At 39.8% G+C, this 15,939-nt stretch overlaps 1 protein-coding gene across 4 annotated transcripts in view; it reads left to right on the top strand.

The window, feature by feature from the left end:
* Positions 1-9,921, top strand: part of LOC102445872 (uncharacterized) — a 39,169-nt gene extending 29,248 nt beyond the window's left edge. For 3 of the 4 annotated variants that reach the window (XM_006138961.4, XM_025179418.2, XM_025179417.2), the window contains 4 exons: positions 4,862-4,972; positions 5,526-5,597; positions 8,694-8,841; positions 9,068-9,921. In XM_006138961.4, the coding sequence (XP_006139023.1) occupies positions 4,862-4,972; positions 5,526-5,597; positions 8,694-8,841; positions 9,068-9,785 (1,049 nt within the window). In that variant the 3' untranslated portion in view covers positions 9,786-9,921. The remainder of the gene's footprint in view (positions 1-4,861; positions 4,973-5,525; positions 5,598-8,693; positions 8,842-9,067) is intronic. The other variant, XM_025179420.2, reaches the window with a different exon arrangement.
* The last annotated feature ends 6,018 nt before the right edge of the window (positions 9,922-15,939 follow it).

Here is a 15,939-nt window from a genome sequence, read left to right as displayed (position 1 = left end):
GGAGCTGTGTCTAGACTGCAGGCACTGGTTGCAATTGCAGCTCAAGCAAATGTGTCTGAGTCAGTTTTACTCTAGTGAATTCAGGTCCTAGATCAGGGAGGCTGCAACAGAATAAGCTTTTTATACCAATCTAGAAGGCTATGTAATTACGCACAAGGTGAGCTTGTGCTGAAGCCCGTGCTGCCAGTTACTCTAGCTAGCTCAAGCCCTGAACTAGTGAAACACTACCTCACATATGTCAGTTCAATCTGCAGTTACACACTACACTGCAATAAAAGACCCATGGAAAAGCTATAGCTGGCCTGGATATTCTGACTCAGACTAGTGGGGCTTGGGCGGAATAAATGCTTAGGCTGGAAGTCAGGCTCTGAAACTCCATACTGGCAATCCCAGTTCCAACCTAAGCCTGAGCATCTGCAATTCTCAGCCCCACAGCCCAGCCCTGGTAAGCCTCAGTCAGTTGTACCTAGACTTTGAGACTTGCTGCAGTGGGGGTTTTTTGTTCAGTCTAGAGACAGACCTGAACTAGCTAAGGTAGTTCCCACTCCTTAAGCTATTGTTCTGAGCTGTGATCTTACTCAGGCAGGCATTGGTTACATGTGGGATATGTTTCTTTTTTCTTTGGAAGCAGGAGGGCTAGCTGTTGTTTTTTCTTCAAAAAAGTATGAACCAAGCTGGGATTCTGTTGTCATAACAGGATTCCTGCACATGGGTCCTGGGCCCAGGCTTTAAAAATGTATTAATCTTGCCCTGACAACATCCTGTTTTCAGTTATTTCTGGCACATTAAGCCTCTGTGTGGCTCATGTTTTCCACAGTTGGTTGTTCCGAAAGGTGAATCCTTTTTGGTTACTTTGAGCAAAAATAATCCAGCTATTGTTTTTTCTTTAAGTGAAAGAAGGAGGCAAGCACAGTTTTCTTACTTTTAAATTCTTACAACTTTTGTCTTCACTACCTAACAGTCAAAAACATGGTGCTTTAAATACTGCCGTTTGTCATGAAATTAATCCTCATTGACAAGTAGCACATATGTGGACTTACTCTGGAGCAGTTTCAAACTTTTTGGCCCATGGCCCACCCCACTCAATGTAAAACTTTCCATGGACCACCTGTTGCTAATAGAAACTCGCCACTAATTACATAATTATGCCTAAGCCATTTTGCTAGTGTTGCAGCTAGTTAGAATGGTTTAATTTAACTAGTAAGAAAGGAAATATTAGTCAAAATTATTAAACTGATTAAACACTTTAACTTCCTCATGTTAGCTTACCAAACTTCATTTTATATAAAGTAGAAGGTTTCAACATTGTATTTATGTCAGGGATCCAAAACTTTTTTTGGGTCACGGGCCACTGACCCACAGAAAAATCAGCTGGGGACCACACAAGTGAGAAGTGCACATACACAAAAACCCTCTAAAAAACTACAACCCTCACTGATGTGGCCCCAGCTGAAACACCTCACTCCCCTGGTGCTCCAGGGAACACAGGGAGGACTGAGGTTCCAGGCCACATTAACTCTTCTGAGGTTCCAGGGTATGTGCATTTTGTGGATGTCTCTAATCTTTGGGGTAGGGCCAAAAATGAGGGGTTCAATGTGCAGGACAGAATACGCCAGTGAGTGGGATAGGCATGGGAGTGCAGGATCTAGGCAGGAGGTGAAGTGTAGGAGGGGGTGAAGATGCAAGGTATGGATAAGGAGGTAGGGTGCAGGAGCAGGCCGGGAGTAGGTGTCTGACCACAGGGAGGGACAGGAGCAAGGGTGGATGCAGAGTCTGGCCAGGAGAGAGGATGCAGGAGCAGGCTGGGGTAGGGTGCCTGGCTAGAGGTAGGGTAAAAGAGCAGGCTAAGGGTGCAGGGTTTGGGCATGAGGGGAAGGGGGGATACTTACCTTCTTTTGCACCCTCACCCCCCGATCCTAGGCATCTCAATGCAGGCACGGCCTCCCGCTGCTCCCATTGACTGGATCCTGGCCAATGGGAGCAGTTGGGAAAATCTCCAAGTATAGTGTGTCCATGTGGTGCTGTTCCTCCAGCCAGGGTGAGTGGCAGCATATGGAGCCGCTTCTGGATGTGCTTCTTCCCCACGAGCCAGATCCTGCAGGGAGTGGGGCTGAGTTTAAGCTGCGTTCCCTCCTCCAAGGTGGCCACAGACTGTTTGAGAACCACTGATCTGGAGGAAACAGTTTTGGATTTGGCCAAATTCTGAGTGTTTGAGAATTTCATACTGAGCAACCATAGTAGTTTTTGCTAAGCTTGTTAGAGATTATAACCTGCTACATTTTATGCACTCATAAGATGACAATGACCTATTGTGTGGTGATACACTTTTGGCGTATTACCCTATGCACATATAGTAGATACCCATAGAAATGACTGACCAATGTTCTTGGGCTTGTTTTCACTCCTACAATGTGAGTAACTGGTGTTCCTGCAAAGTACTTTCTGTTCCTGTCCCTCTATCCCCAAAGAACCTGGATCCTGTAAAATGAACTCAGAGAAAAAATTATCAGGAAGTGATATGTGTAACTCAAGTACAAAACATATTCTCACTTCTCTTATTCACCTGAGAAGCTCTAGATGTGCTAAAGACCAAATTGAAGATTTAATGAAATGTTACAGTATCAGTTGTACAGAGGAAAACAATTCAGGAGCATTCAAGATATTCTGGTGCTTTGGAACAAAACTGTTTCTCTTTTAATACTTGCAGGTCTGCTACTTGGCATGCGCAATAACAGTTTCCTTCATATGCAACCATCATCTACTGAAGCCTGCAAATTCATTAATTGCATGATAAAAAGCTAGATTTCACTTACTTTAATTGCTTAGTGAAGCTTTACCAGAGAAAGATTTGATTTTACTTCCATGCCTGGAACAGAGACCAGACCATCAGACTGATTTTGATAAATGTGCCACTTGGCATTTTGTTAGACACTGCTGTTTCCAGTGCAGTTAAGGGAATCCAGGTTTAGAATAGCCTGTTTCCTAACTTAATGCTATTCATCTTCCCTCTCTTCCTCTCAGGTTCCTCATACAGTGATGGTGACTGTGTTCCCATTCCTATGATTTCGGGTACCCAGAGAAGCTTACATACCATATAAGGGCTTAACTTTGTTTGCAGTTTGCAAGTGTTTTTTAAAAAAACTGTTCATGGGATTTTCCCACGTAGAACATTCTAAGTAATTTGTACGTCACACTGCTAAAGATCAGTTTGTGCTCTCTTGCATGCATCCATCCATTCTTTCTTCTTGTTCCCAGCCTATTTGGGATGCCATAGTTTGGAAAATTATAGACATGTGGAAACAATACAGTGGCTGCCAATAAAAAGAAATAACTATATAAGTGACAGGTGCTTTAGGAATGCACTGTGGTAAAGTACAGGTTGGCAAACAGAAAGCTTTTAAATGATGCCCACTGTCCATACATAGGTTATATTGCTGTTTAAACTCCTTTTCAGGGAAGGGGATATTTGCTGGCCAGTACAATGTGATCACTGCTGCGGCTATTTGATAACTTACTAAGACTGAGAATTCCACATATCAAACCACCTTCTTTTGCTCCCCCCCCTCACCTTGCTCCAATCCCCTACCTCATTTGTTTGTTCCATCCACGTGTTCCATCTTTTTTTTTTTTTTTTTTTTTGTAGATTGTGGAGCAGGTACTGTCATTTAATACCTGTTTATACAAAGCTTAGCATACAAGGGGGTTGAAGCCTCTTGAGCATGCAATAATAATGGTCTACTAGGTCTTTAGAACCTTTTCTATGAGACCCTTCCTCTCGACTCTAGTTCTTCCTCACTGCTCTTTTATAATGTCACATGTCTCCCTAGCCTATTTTTGTCCTGATCGGCACATGGCAGTTGGTGGTGGGAGCTGGTTCTGACACCTTGCTAGCTTTGTGCTGAATATTGCATTAGCTGCTAGAAATTATCCAGTTACATGACAAATGTTTTGTACTTTGACTTGTGACCAATAGTTTTGTATCAATAGTGATACTGATGTAATATGTTATGAGCCAATGTTTCAATTATCCATTTCCTTTTCGATACATCAATACTATGAGATACAAACTGAAATATAAAATAAAACACTTTAAAATATTTTACCATACTAGGGATGTTAAATTTAGATTAATTGGCTAATCGAATAGTCAATGCAGTTTGCATCAACTATTCAATTAGTTGATAAGGGCGCCTCCGTCTTGAAAGTGTAGCAACAGTCCCAGGGCCCCAGGCTCCTTGCAGCACTGATGTTTTGAAACACTCCTTCCTCGTTCACCACCCCTGCTGCCTCTTTCTGATAGAGGCACCAGGGCGGGTGGGGGGGAAGGAGGATGACGACTAGTCAACTAGTGTGTTGACTATTCGATAAGCATTTGCTTGGTTGGACCACAATATATGTTAGAGGTGGTTTAGCTCAGTCCATTTTCTATCTGGATACTGTGCCTATAATGCAAGGAGTCTACATGATAGGTCTTGCTTCTACAAAATTGTGGGGTGGCGTTTTTGTTACTAAAATATTCAGCTTCTTACTGTGATTTGGTAAAAATGCAGTAATTGGAATGCTAGAATGTAAATAAAAATGTGCAATTTATGAGTCATGCAATAAGTCTGGTTTACATCAGTTTACTGGATTTTGAAAACTATTATGTATTTTAATTTTCCACAGAAAAATGGGGGTGGTGGGTTTGCTTTGCTTGTTTGTTTTTTTGAGGATGGATGGGTGAGACTATTCACTCACAAAGATACAAACAATCTTTAACTTTTAAAATGTTGAGAATTATTACATCATCGTGATGCTCATAATTAGCTAGAAAAGACATAATTAATTTTAAAATGTCTTTTGTTATTTTCTCTTATTAAAGAGAAGTCAGAATCCAGGGTCAAGGAAAACAAGACACAGACCCCTTTTCAGGGACATAGTCGCAGTCTACAAGTCTCTGATGAAAATATAGAACAATCCACACCTATGCCAGGTAATATCCATTCATTATAAAATGGAGTAGCAAATCAAAATGTCTGCTGTACGTAATTTCTCCAGTTTTATCTCTTAGCTAAATGGCTTTTCACATCAGTTTCCTACTGAATAAACCAGTGCCTACATACCTCATACTGATTTTATATGAAACTACAGGAGACTATGCCCAAACATTAGGGGTCATAGTCTGTGCTAGCCTCAAAATGAGCTCCAAAGTTGTACCTGAAAGTTTCACAGAGTAGGTAGTTAGATATGTGACTGCCCCTGCATGTGTACACAGTGTTAGAGCCCAAGCTTTAAAACATTAGTAAATGTCAAATTTTTTAGAATAAATCAGAAAAAGCTTTTCTACGTTTATCTTCCTCTGACTTTAGTATCTAGCTATCACTGCCATAGGTGCATTAGAAATGCCTATATTGGCTCACCACATCTCTACATTTACCCTGTTAGCATGTCACAGTTGTTGCCAGAGTAAGTGATTGCTGAGAAGCCACAATTTGCCTTAATGCTGATTAAGTTACACAATTTACTCTTCCCCCCACCCCAAACAGAGCCTACAAGTGTCAGAGCAAAGACAAACATGAAGAATGCCCAACGATATGAATTTTTTAAAGAGCATGAAGGTAAATATTGGTTGTTACTTATTTTTGGTAAATAAGACTGCATTAAGACAAGATTTTCTCATAGGCACACAGATAAAATACCAGTTGGCTCTTCCTACCCATCTCAACAAAATGAACTGTAGTTTTGTTAAACTGAGTCTTACCTAATGCAACAGAGGTATAATTTCAGCTTTGTTGTCCTATATTTATTGACTTAGTAAGCTACTGCTATTTTTAAACTCTTGATTTATGCCTTTCAGTTGGGTTTTATTCAGCTAAAATGTATTGTGTGTGTTCAGCTGAAAGAGAGCAAACATTTTTCTCTGGCTATGGCAATTTGTTTGCATAGACCTCAATTACAAAATTAAAAGGGCAGATTTTGTTGTTGTTGGGCTGCTTGGTTTACAATAAAAGCATCTAATAAAGTGAGACATGAGAAATCAGAACTAAATACGATATAAAACAATGGTCTACTTATGCCCTAAATTTAATTTTTTACTCATGCTGCTTGGCTTTGGTTTCAGAATTCATCAAACAAGTCACAAGAAAATAATTGACATAGCTTGCCAATAAAGCTCTAGGTTAGCATGACTTTATCTGTCAGCTGAACTTGATTCCACAGATAAATGCAGTATTGCTATTTTTAACATGAATGCAACAAATAAAAGTGTGTGGATGTATTATTTTCCTCAAGCAGCCAGTCATCCAGTTGAAAACCTACAGCTTGTGATTCCTAGCCCCTAAACCACAGGAAGAAGGGGCTATTCGAGGCATTTGTTGGAGACAATCAGATGGAGTTCAGCAGCAGTACTGTAGATGGCAGTTTCTCTTTCCACTGCACTGTCTTTGCTTTACATTAGCATGCATCTCATGCTAAAACCCACTAACGTACTAGTATAAAAGCTGGCATTGGATTCCAGAGTACTGTGGCTGCAGATTAGGTTGCCAGAATTAAGGGTGCTGTTTCTATGGGCTAGATTTAGTATAACACGTGTTCAGCTTCTGTGCATACCATTTTTTCTGAGCTTCCAGAACTTCACTCGGAAGCCAAATGTTTACTGGCAGAGCATCTGAGTCCAAGGTCAGATTACTGCAGAAGCAGTACACATAGGCTTATCCCTGAGGGAAGATAATCATCTCTCTAGGGACAACCTCATCTCAGCTGAAGGAGCAGCATTGCCTGGCTTTGAAAGGGAGATCATCACAGTGAATTACATTAAGGGTAGAGAGATTAAGTAAAATATTGAAATTGGATCCAACAAGACATCTCTTGCTTTCCTCCTTCTCAACAAAAAAACACCCCAAAAAACAAAAAGGAAGAGAGATGAAGAGTGGACATGCTAGAAGAGGCAGAGGAGACAGGAGGCAGGATAAAACAGAGACACGAGCAGGAAAAAGGGGTGGGGAAAAGAAATGCATGAAAATCAGTGTGTATGTGGAGGGGTATCAAGAGACACAACATAGAAGCAAATAGGCATGGAGCGAGGGCTGCTTGACAAAGTCAAATTTCTTTCCTTAGATCTTACTCTTTGAAAGCAATAAAAGGGTTCCCTCATTTACAGTAGGGTCAGACATTTTAAATTATAGCTTGTTGCTGTTAAAAATTTATTAAGCATCAACATTTATTCACTCCCTCATCTCAGTTATTAAAACATTTCTATGCATTTCGATTACACGAGCAGGAGAGTTAGGAGTAGTAGTTATTGCATGACAGAGGCACGTATGGAGGAGTGACCAGAGAGTCCTGTTCTAGATCTCACATAAACAAGGTTTAAAAGTATTTGGAGTGAAATGGAGGACCAAACTGAAGTTGAAGTAAATGGTGGTAACTTTCCCATTAAAGCTGATATTTAAAGAGTGCATTAAATTAAACATGTTTAAGGCCTAAAAAAAAGTGAATTTTGCATGTTTGGCTTTCATGGGTATGCAAAACAAGTGCAACTTCATGCTGATGGAGTGGGAGAGTGTTATAATAAGCAGAGAAATGAAAGCTGTCCTCCCACTCCTACCTCCCCCGCAACATTCTAATTTACATCCACACACTCCTCAACACATTTGGGAGAAAGCCAGGCCCAGCATAATCCGGTGCAGCTACCATTAAGTTCCAACAAGTTGTATCCACTTATGCCAGCCTTGGATTTGATCCTAGTAGAACACCAAATCAGTGACTACCTAATTTTCAGCATACGAGTAATCCCAATTACAGGTCAGATTCAATATCCTTTTTACACTTTAATTAGTGGTGTAAAATGTATTCCAGGTACAAGAGGAAGTTTAAAAATTGTACTGTTTTGACATTTAGATCTCATTAATCCAGGTTCTTAAGTACATGTAGTACTGTAAGCATGAGTAGTTTCAGGAGTTTATAAACTTAAGGTTAGGTACATGGGTAAGAGTATCTTGATGAATCAGGGCCAAAATGTCACATCAGTGCAAATTACAATATTTTACCTCTCGGACCTGACAGCTAATTTACTCCACTATTTAAGTCACTGTTGAGTTGATATACAAAGCAGCGTTTGAAATGGTCCTTAGTTTGGATGGATTACAGGACAGCAAAATTTTAAGACACAGATAATTTGTATTTAAAATTGGTCCAACAAGGTAAACCCATAAATTCAGAGTTGGGTTTAAATAAATGATAAAACTTTTACAGCCTTCCATAAATATTGAAATTACAGTTCACTTTTGTTGACATTTAAGGACCAATCCTGTAATCCTCACTAGCTTTTATCAACATAAATGAAGGAAAGAGGACTGTGGTTCTTATGCATGCTTGTCTATTCGCTGATCTGAGTGACTAAAAAGGGAGAAGAGATGAGAGGGAATGTAGGTGCATTCTTACCAGTTGAGCTATACAAAATATTTACATTAGCAAAGCTATAAGAGCAAGTCAAGAAAATACACCAAACAGCTGTTTTTAATTATATATCTCAAAGTTGCATGATTTTAAAGAGTTTGCCTCAGTGCTACTTAAATTTTTGCATTAAACACTGGTTTTACTAATGGAAAGAAATTACAAAAGGAGAAAAATATTTCAGTATGATTTGCAGCAATGTTTAGAATACATTGTTAACTTACTAATACTACACATTTTTTCCCTCTAATTTCCTTTAGGTATTCATGACAAGAAAAAAGCAAAAGCTGCAGATCTTAAAGGCCTTCTAAAGCACATTATCATAGCCTGTGTAGCCGTTACTGGTTTGATATTGGCTGTAATAGTGTTCATGCACATATTTACTTCGATATTTGTGAAGAACAAACAGTGAGTTGTTGTTTCTTCCCCCATTATATAGTACATCATTGCTATCAAATAATTAAGATGTTATGGCTAAATACACACAACTGCTTTTTGAATTCTGGAACACAAAGTATTAATTTATCCAAGTAAAAAGACAGAGTGTAAATTAGGTTTTTGCTGTAAGATCATTTTTAAATTATTCAAATTTATAAAACATATGTTGCTTTCTGAACTTTTTTTATTATTGTAGGGAACCGGTAATAACTAATACATACAACATTTACAAAAGAGAAGACCTGACAAAAGATAAAGCCAAAACAATCCCAGAAATAGATTGCAAAGGACTGAAAGAAGACACTACTGTAGTGAAAAATCATTCTGAACACAGTAACTGGAATCAACTACCAGTTCATTTATCAACAGAGGAATCTAAAAAACAGGGTAAAGATTTAGAACCTTCAGAAAAACAACCAGGGCATAATCCTACCTCCATGAACTCACCATCAAAACGGACTGATGAAAAAAATATTATTCCATTAGCTTCAAAATGTAAACACTCTTCACAAATGCCCCCTGCCAACTGTTCATCTTCAGAAATAAAAACATGCAAGAACCACAAACCTAGAACTTTAAAAACAAATCAGTGTTGTCACAAATCAAGACACTGTTATACAAACCCAAAAGAACATGGTTATAAAAGACTAAAGGATAAAGATCTTGCTCTTCATAGAAAGCATTTAAACCACCAACGATCGTCTAGGCATGACAAACATAGATCAAGATTTAAAAAATGTCATGCAACTCATTCAAATTGTTCATTTCAAGATGGATGTTATAGTAACTCAAGTCCTTCTGATGATTCTTCATCAGATGTATACAAGTCAGAAATATCCCAACATGATGGTTCAAAGTGTACATGTTCTCAGCACAGAATGGGTTCTTGTAGCTCTGATTCATATTTTGATTAGAGCATTAGTAGCATTCAAAAGAGTAAATGTGAACATTCTACATGATCAGAGAAATCCAGCATCATGTAGTATCAGTCATTTTACCATGTGTGATCATGACAGTCCTATAGGTTCTGGAGGTTGCTTTCTTTTGTAATCATGCTAATAAATACATATTTTTATATTAGGCTCCAGTACTTCCAAGTTTTGCTTGCTAATGACATACATTGTTAATCTAACAAACATTTTCTTTATATGTTTGAGTTTTCACAATGCAGTATTAATACTATAAATGACGTGCACAGAAAAAACTCATACTGAATGTGAATCTATCAAGCCTTTTGTCTCAGTTCCTTCAACCATAGTGATCATCCTCTATAGGGTGAGGAATATGAAGAGTTCAGTTTATGGAAACCTGCATTCTAACAAAAGTAAATCCTTTACCCAGAACTGGTCCAGTTCTAACTAAGCAAGAATAAAGGGTTGCTAAATATTACAAGACACTTACCCCTGTCCCAACACCAGAATTGTAAACGAGAGAGAAAGAGAAAGTATGAGCATTATGAAGGGCTTTATTCAGCAAATCACCTTTGCAGGTGCTAAACATTAAGCATGAATGGTTCCACTAATGTCAAGTGGACTGCTCAAGTGCTTTGCTGAATCAGGGCCTAAATAAAGAAGCATTTTAAAGGATGGAAGTTTAATCATGCACAACAAATGTTCACATTAAATATTAGAACAGAATCAATTTAAACTGCTCTGAAGAGGACAACATTTTCAAACTTGTGCATAAATCTGTGTAGTATTCTTAGTGCAAAGAAACAATTGAATGTTTACTTAAATACATAAAACATATAGCATTAGACTTTCAAAAGCTTTCTGTGTTAACCTAACTGCGATCTAACTGAAGTATAAATTAGGCTTGTGCTCTGAGTGCTTTCACATCCCCTACTCCTTGCTTATGCATTACTCTGAACCAGTGCCACTGATAATAATCAAGATTTGTGTTAATCTTTTGGATGAAACAAAGCATAAATGTCGGCTCAAAATACAGTTGGCTGATAATGAGGATTCTGAACAAAAACTCCAAACTTAACCTTGGTATGATATATAATAAAACTGTACATAATAAAGTTACACATTATCTACACACATGTACTTTTACCATTTTCTAAAAACTATCGTTATTAAGAATATAGGCAGCTATTTTAGGGCCTGTATGCCCTAATCCTTAGAAGACTAGCACACATACAATCTTAAGTATGAGTATACCTTCTCAAAGTTAAGCATTTGTGTCACTCTTTGCAGAATCAGAGTCTTACTGGCTTAGGACCCAATTCAGGATAGCACTTAATCATGTCTTTAAAGATAAATATATACTTAAGTGCCACTGACATGTTTAAGTGCTGTCCTGAATAGGGATTCTTTTCTGAAGCAGGTATTAGAGCAGTGAGGAGCAATCTAGGCTAGTGAGTGGGCTGCATGAATGGCCCTCCATCTCGGTGGGCTGCCAGATTGTTGTATCCAAGAGTCTCCCAGAATAGGTTGTTTTGCTAGCTGCGCTTGTGTATTTAGAATATGCAGAGTGTACCAAATGAATGGTAGGAGCACTTTGATTGGATGCAGGAGCAGTGCATGGCTTTCAAAATGTTGCATGCAATGAGCACGCACCTCACTTCACATGCCTTTGCTTTATGTGCATGTCACTTTTGTAGTACTGGTAGAAAAAAACCTCTGCAGACAAAAACCAGCAAAATCTGGCATCCCTGTTTGTAGGCAACAGTAAACAAAATGTCTTGTGGATCACACACAGAAACTCAATGGACCACATGTGATTCTTGGGCTGCAGGTTACCCACCACTGCCTTACGGTATGTTTACACTATGGGATAAGGTCGAATTTAAGATACACAACTTCAGCTATGTTAATTGCGTAGCTGAAGTCGAAGTACCTTAACTCGACTTTTGGCGCTGTCCACGCTGAAGGAAGTTGAAGGGAGAACACTCTCTTTTCGACTTCCCTTACTCCTTGCGGAAGCAGGACTGTTAGCATTGACCGGAATGCCCCTCTCAGTTTGAATTAGTGTGTCTTCTCTAGACTCGCTAATTTGAACTCTAGAAGACCAACGACAGCAGCTTGCATGTTCTTTGTACAGTAGACCCTTAGTGTATTACTGTTTCAGATGGGCAGCTGTGTTAAAAAAAAAGCTTTAAAAAGAGTGGCCCTGTAGCACCTAAGGGTATGCCTATACAGCATGCTTATTTTAAAATAAACTATTTTGGATTTTTTTTCAAAAATTGTTTATTTCAAAATAGCATGTCTACGCTACAGGGAAGCCTCAAAATTAGACGGAGACAGGCTTCCTTAATGTGGATGTGCAACCTTGAATTAGAGCCCCAAGAGGCACTGGGGAGTAATTACAGTAGACTTCCGATAATCCGGAACCTATGGGACTTAGGTAGTGCCGGATTATCAGATATGCCGGACTATCAGGAGGTACTATAAACAGGTTATATATATACACTGTATATAGTGTTCTTAACCCTTTTTATTGTACATACTGTATTCTGTAATGTTTTAGTTTTTTTAAGCCTTATTTACCCTTTTTGCTCAGTGCAGGTGCTGCCGCTGTTACCTTGTGACTCTTTTTGCTGAAGCTCACTCACTAGGCTCTTGCCATTTTGATGCCAGACTATCAGGAGTGCCGGACTATTGGATGCCGGACTATTGGAGTTTTACTGTATTTTGAATGGCCCTGGGGAGGAGCTATTTCGAAATAGCAGCAGTGGAGCATCCACACTACCCCTATTCTGGAATAGCTATTTTGGAATAAGTGTTATTCCTCGTGGAATGAGGTTTACAGATTTCAAAATAAGGCGTCCGTTATTTCAAAATTATTTTGAAATAACGGAATTGCTGTGTAGACGCTCGGATTATTATTTCAAAATAACTGTGCTGTGTAGATGCACCCTTAGAGACTAATACAAAATATAGATAGTCATCTGAAAAAGTGGGTTGTACCCACGAAAGCTCATGATACTATCTATATCTTTTGTTAGTCTATAAGGTGCTACAGGACTACTTGTTTTTTAAGAGTTTTTTTAGTGTATTGCTGTGGGAGAAAAGTTACAGAGAGAAAGTAGGTCTGATTATAAAGAAAAAAAAACCAGGAAAATATACAAAAGTAGGTTTGTTTTATTTTTTGTAATCCCATTCCTTTAAAAAAAATGCAATTGGGATGATTGTATTTCAAAAAAGACAGAAAAGTGCTACATTTTTAATTCTGAAAAAAGTATCAACCCATCAGTTTTCCAAGAGTTCAATGACATTTTCTAAGAAAACTACACTATTGGGCAGAAAGGATTAAAATATAAAGAGATTAGGAGTTTGGGTGGGAAAGAGAAAGAGTGTAGTATTAATTGTTATTAGCACTAGAAAAATCGAACAGAGCATAACAAATTAAAAATAACCATGTAAAAAGCATTACCCAGTTCTATGCAGTCAATATATGAACACTGGAGATAAAGCAGGAAAGGTAACAGCAAAGCTGATAAAGAAATATTCAGAGCAAACCCTTGGAATCATATCCTCTCTCTAAAATGAGCCAACGTTGACTGTTTCCTTTCCAGAGGAAATTAATAAAATACTTCCAGATTATGAAAAAACGTATTTACTCATGTGAAATTAAAAAGAAAAAAAGAGGAATAAATTATCTAATGGAATCCAATTTAAATAGAATATCAAAATACAGACTACCAACAGGAGACTCACCAGGGAAATCCAGAAGGCCATAGAAGACATGCTCCATGAGGAAAGTCCTGGACTGGATGGCTACTTATCAAATATTACCAAAACTCCCCCTTCAGCTTGCCCAGCACTACCACTCTGATAAGGCAGAAAGAACCTGACATTCCTTCCCTGCTCCATTACTCCCCCCATACCTCAGACTACGATAGTATAAAAACAGTCACTTAATTCAGGGCTTTTTCACGGAGTAGCTTACAAAGCACTTTTCAAAGCTGGGTAAATACCATTATCCTCATTTTGTCACAGAGGTGAGGGATCAAATGACTTGACTCATAAGGGAGGGTAATGACACACTGACAGGTTTCCAGTGTGGCCGCGGGGCAGTCACTTAGCTAAGTGGTCCCCAAACTTTTCAGGGTCATGTACTGCTGCCTCCAGCCAGGACTGGAAGCAGGGCTACTGGGAGCAGGGACATGTACAGTGGTAAAGGGGGATACACCTAGGACCACAGCTGGGTCTGGCAGCAGAGTTGGGAACAGAGCTGCTAGCAAGGGCTGAGGTCAAAGTAAAGAGTTGCAGTCAGGTCACAGTTAGGGGGTGAGGCTGGTGAAAGGGCTGTGGACTAGACCAGGGAAGAACTGGGAACAGAGAGGGCTGGGTGATGCTCCTTCTCCCTGTCCCCTGTGGGAGCTGGCCCTAACCTCTTTGCTCTACAGCACACCCCAGAGTTCAGGGACCTCTGACTTGGGCCAATTCAACAAAGGATTTTAAAAAGGACACATACATGCAAGTAGTGCCTTTGAAGTGAATGGGACAATTCACGTGATTAGATTTACATAGGCCTTTGAGTTTTGCTGAACCTGTAGTTTTGTCTCAGGCCATGTCTACACAGAGATAAGATCAAATTTATTAAGATCAATTTTTTTTTTAGCACCTGATTTGGTGCGCAAGAATGCAAAGTAGTTCAAATGCATCCCCAGTAGAGTGGCTAACATTTTTTACTTTGAGAGCGATGGATTATGGGTAGCTATCCCACAGTGCCTGTGCCCCTTTTGGCTGGGACCAAAACTGCAGTGGGTGGTTCTAGGTATTTAGTCAGCATTCCATAATGCAATAATTTCCTCCTTCCCACTCTACCCCCACTTCAGAGCAATGGCCAACAATTCTTTTTGCATGTTTCCCCCCCTTAGCTATTCATGGAGATGCCATAGCAGCGTAAGCATGGGCCCCATTGTGGATCCCGTTGAGCATCAAAGCATTATGATCTTATTAACCATGGTGCACCTAAAGCTGGAGTATGTCCAGAGTATATCCAGGGTCCGCCGGAATGAGGACGAATCTTGGAAGGTTGTGAACATACTTTTCTGCAAAGCACTTGAGTGACAGGCAAATGCTTCTGGCATTTAATTCTCTGGACACAGTGGAGCACTGGTTCTGGTGCTGTCAAACAAGCATAGATTGGGGGGACTGCATTGTGATGCAGGCATGGGAAAATCAGCAGTGACTGCAAAACTTCTGTATGGAGGTGGCCATTTTCATGGAAGTTTTCAAATTCCTTTTCCCCTGCTCTGAAACACAAAAATGCCAGAAAGAGAACCCGTTCTCAATTGCCCTGTGGAAGCCTGACAGTTGGGAATCAATTCATAGTAGGGAAATCTACAGCGGGAGCCATTGTAATCCAAGTAGCCAAGGTAATCAATACCCTTGTGCTATGGAGGGTAGTGACGCTGAGAAACATGGAAAACATAAAATGGAGGGCTTTGCTATGCTGGGGATCCCTAATGGTGGTGGGACAATAGGTGGAACGCATATCCAGAATTGGCACTCAACCATCTTGCCAAGGAGTCCATAAACGGCAATGGGTACTTCTCGATGGTGCCGCAGACGCTGGTGGCTCACAGGGATCATTTCTCGGACATCAATATGGAATGGTTTGGAAAGGTGCATGTTTAAGACTCCTGCTTCTTTGGCAAGCTGGAATCTGGAACTTTTTTGCCAGACTGGAAAATTGCCAGTAGTAATCCTTGGCACCCCAGCCCACCCCTTGCTCCTGTGACTCATGAAGTTGTACATGGGCAGCCTCAACCCACAGTAAGGATCAATTTAACTTCAGGCTGAGCAAGTGCAGAATGTGCTTTTAGGCATTTAAAGGGAAGGCTCTGTCATCTACTGACTAGGTTAGATCTCAGTGAACGCAACATTCCCATTGTGATGGCAGCTAATGGAGACTGTTGCTCAAAAATCATGCATTTTTATTTAGGAAACACAGCAGAGGCAGAAAAGGATTCCAGCGAGGGAGCTTCAGGGGGCAGGGGGAGGAGAGGAGAGGTGATCATAAATGTGAGGAGAACCAATTTCTTTGCAACACATACCTGGAGCTTGAGTGTGAGGGTGCCCTTGACTTCCTCCTCCCCATTGTGTGTTCTAG

The sequence above is a fragment of the Pelodiscus sinensis genome, chromosome 1, assembly GCF_049634645.1.
Source record: "Pelodiscus sinensis isolate JC-2024 chromosome 1, ASM4963464v1, whole genome shotgun sequence".
Lineage (NCBI taxonomy): Eukaryota > Metazoa > Chordata > Testudines > Trionychidae > Pelodiscus > Pelodiscus sinensis.
This window is presented reverse-complemented; position numbering and strand designations above follow the sequence as displayed.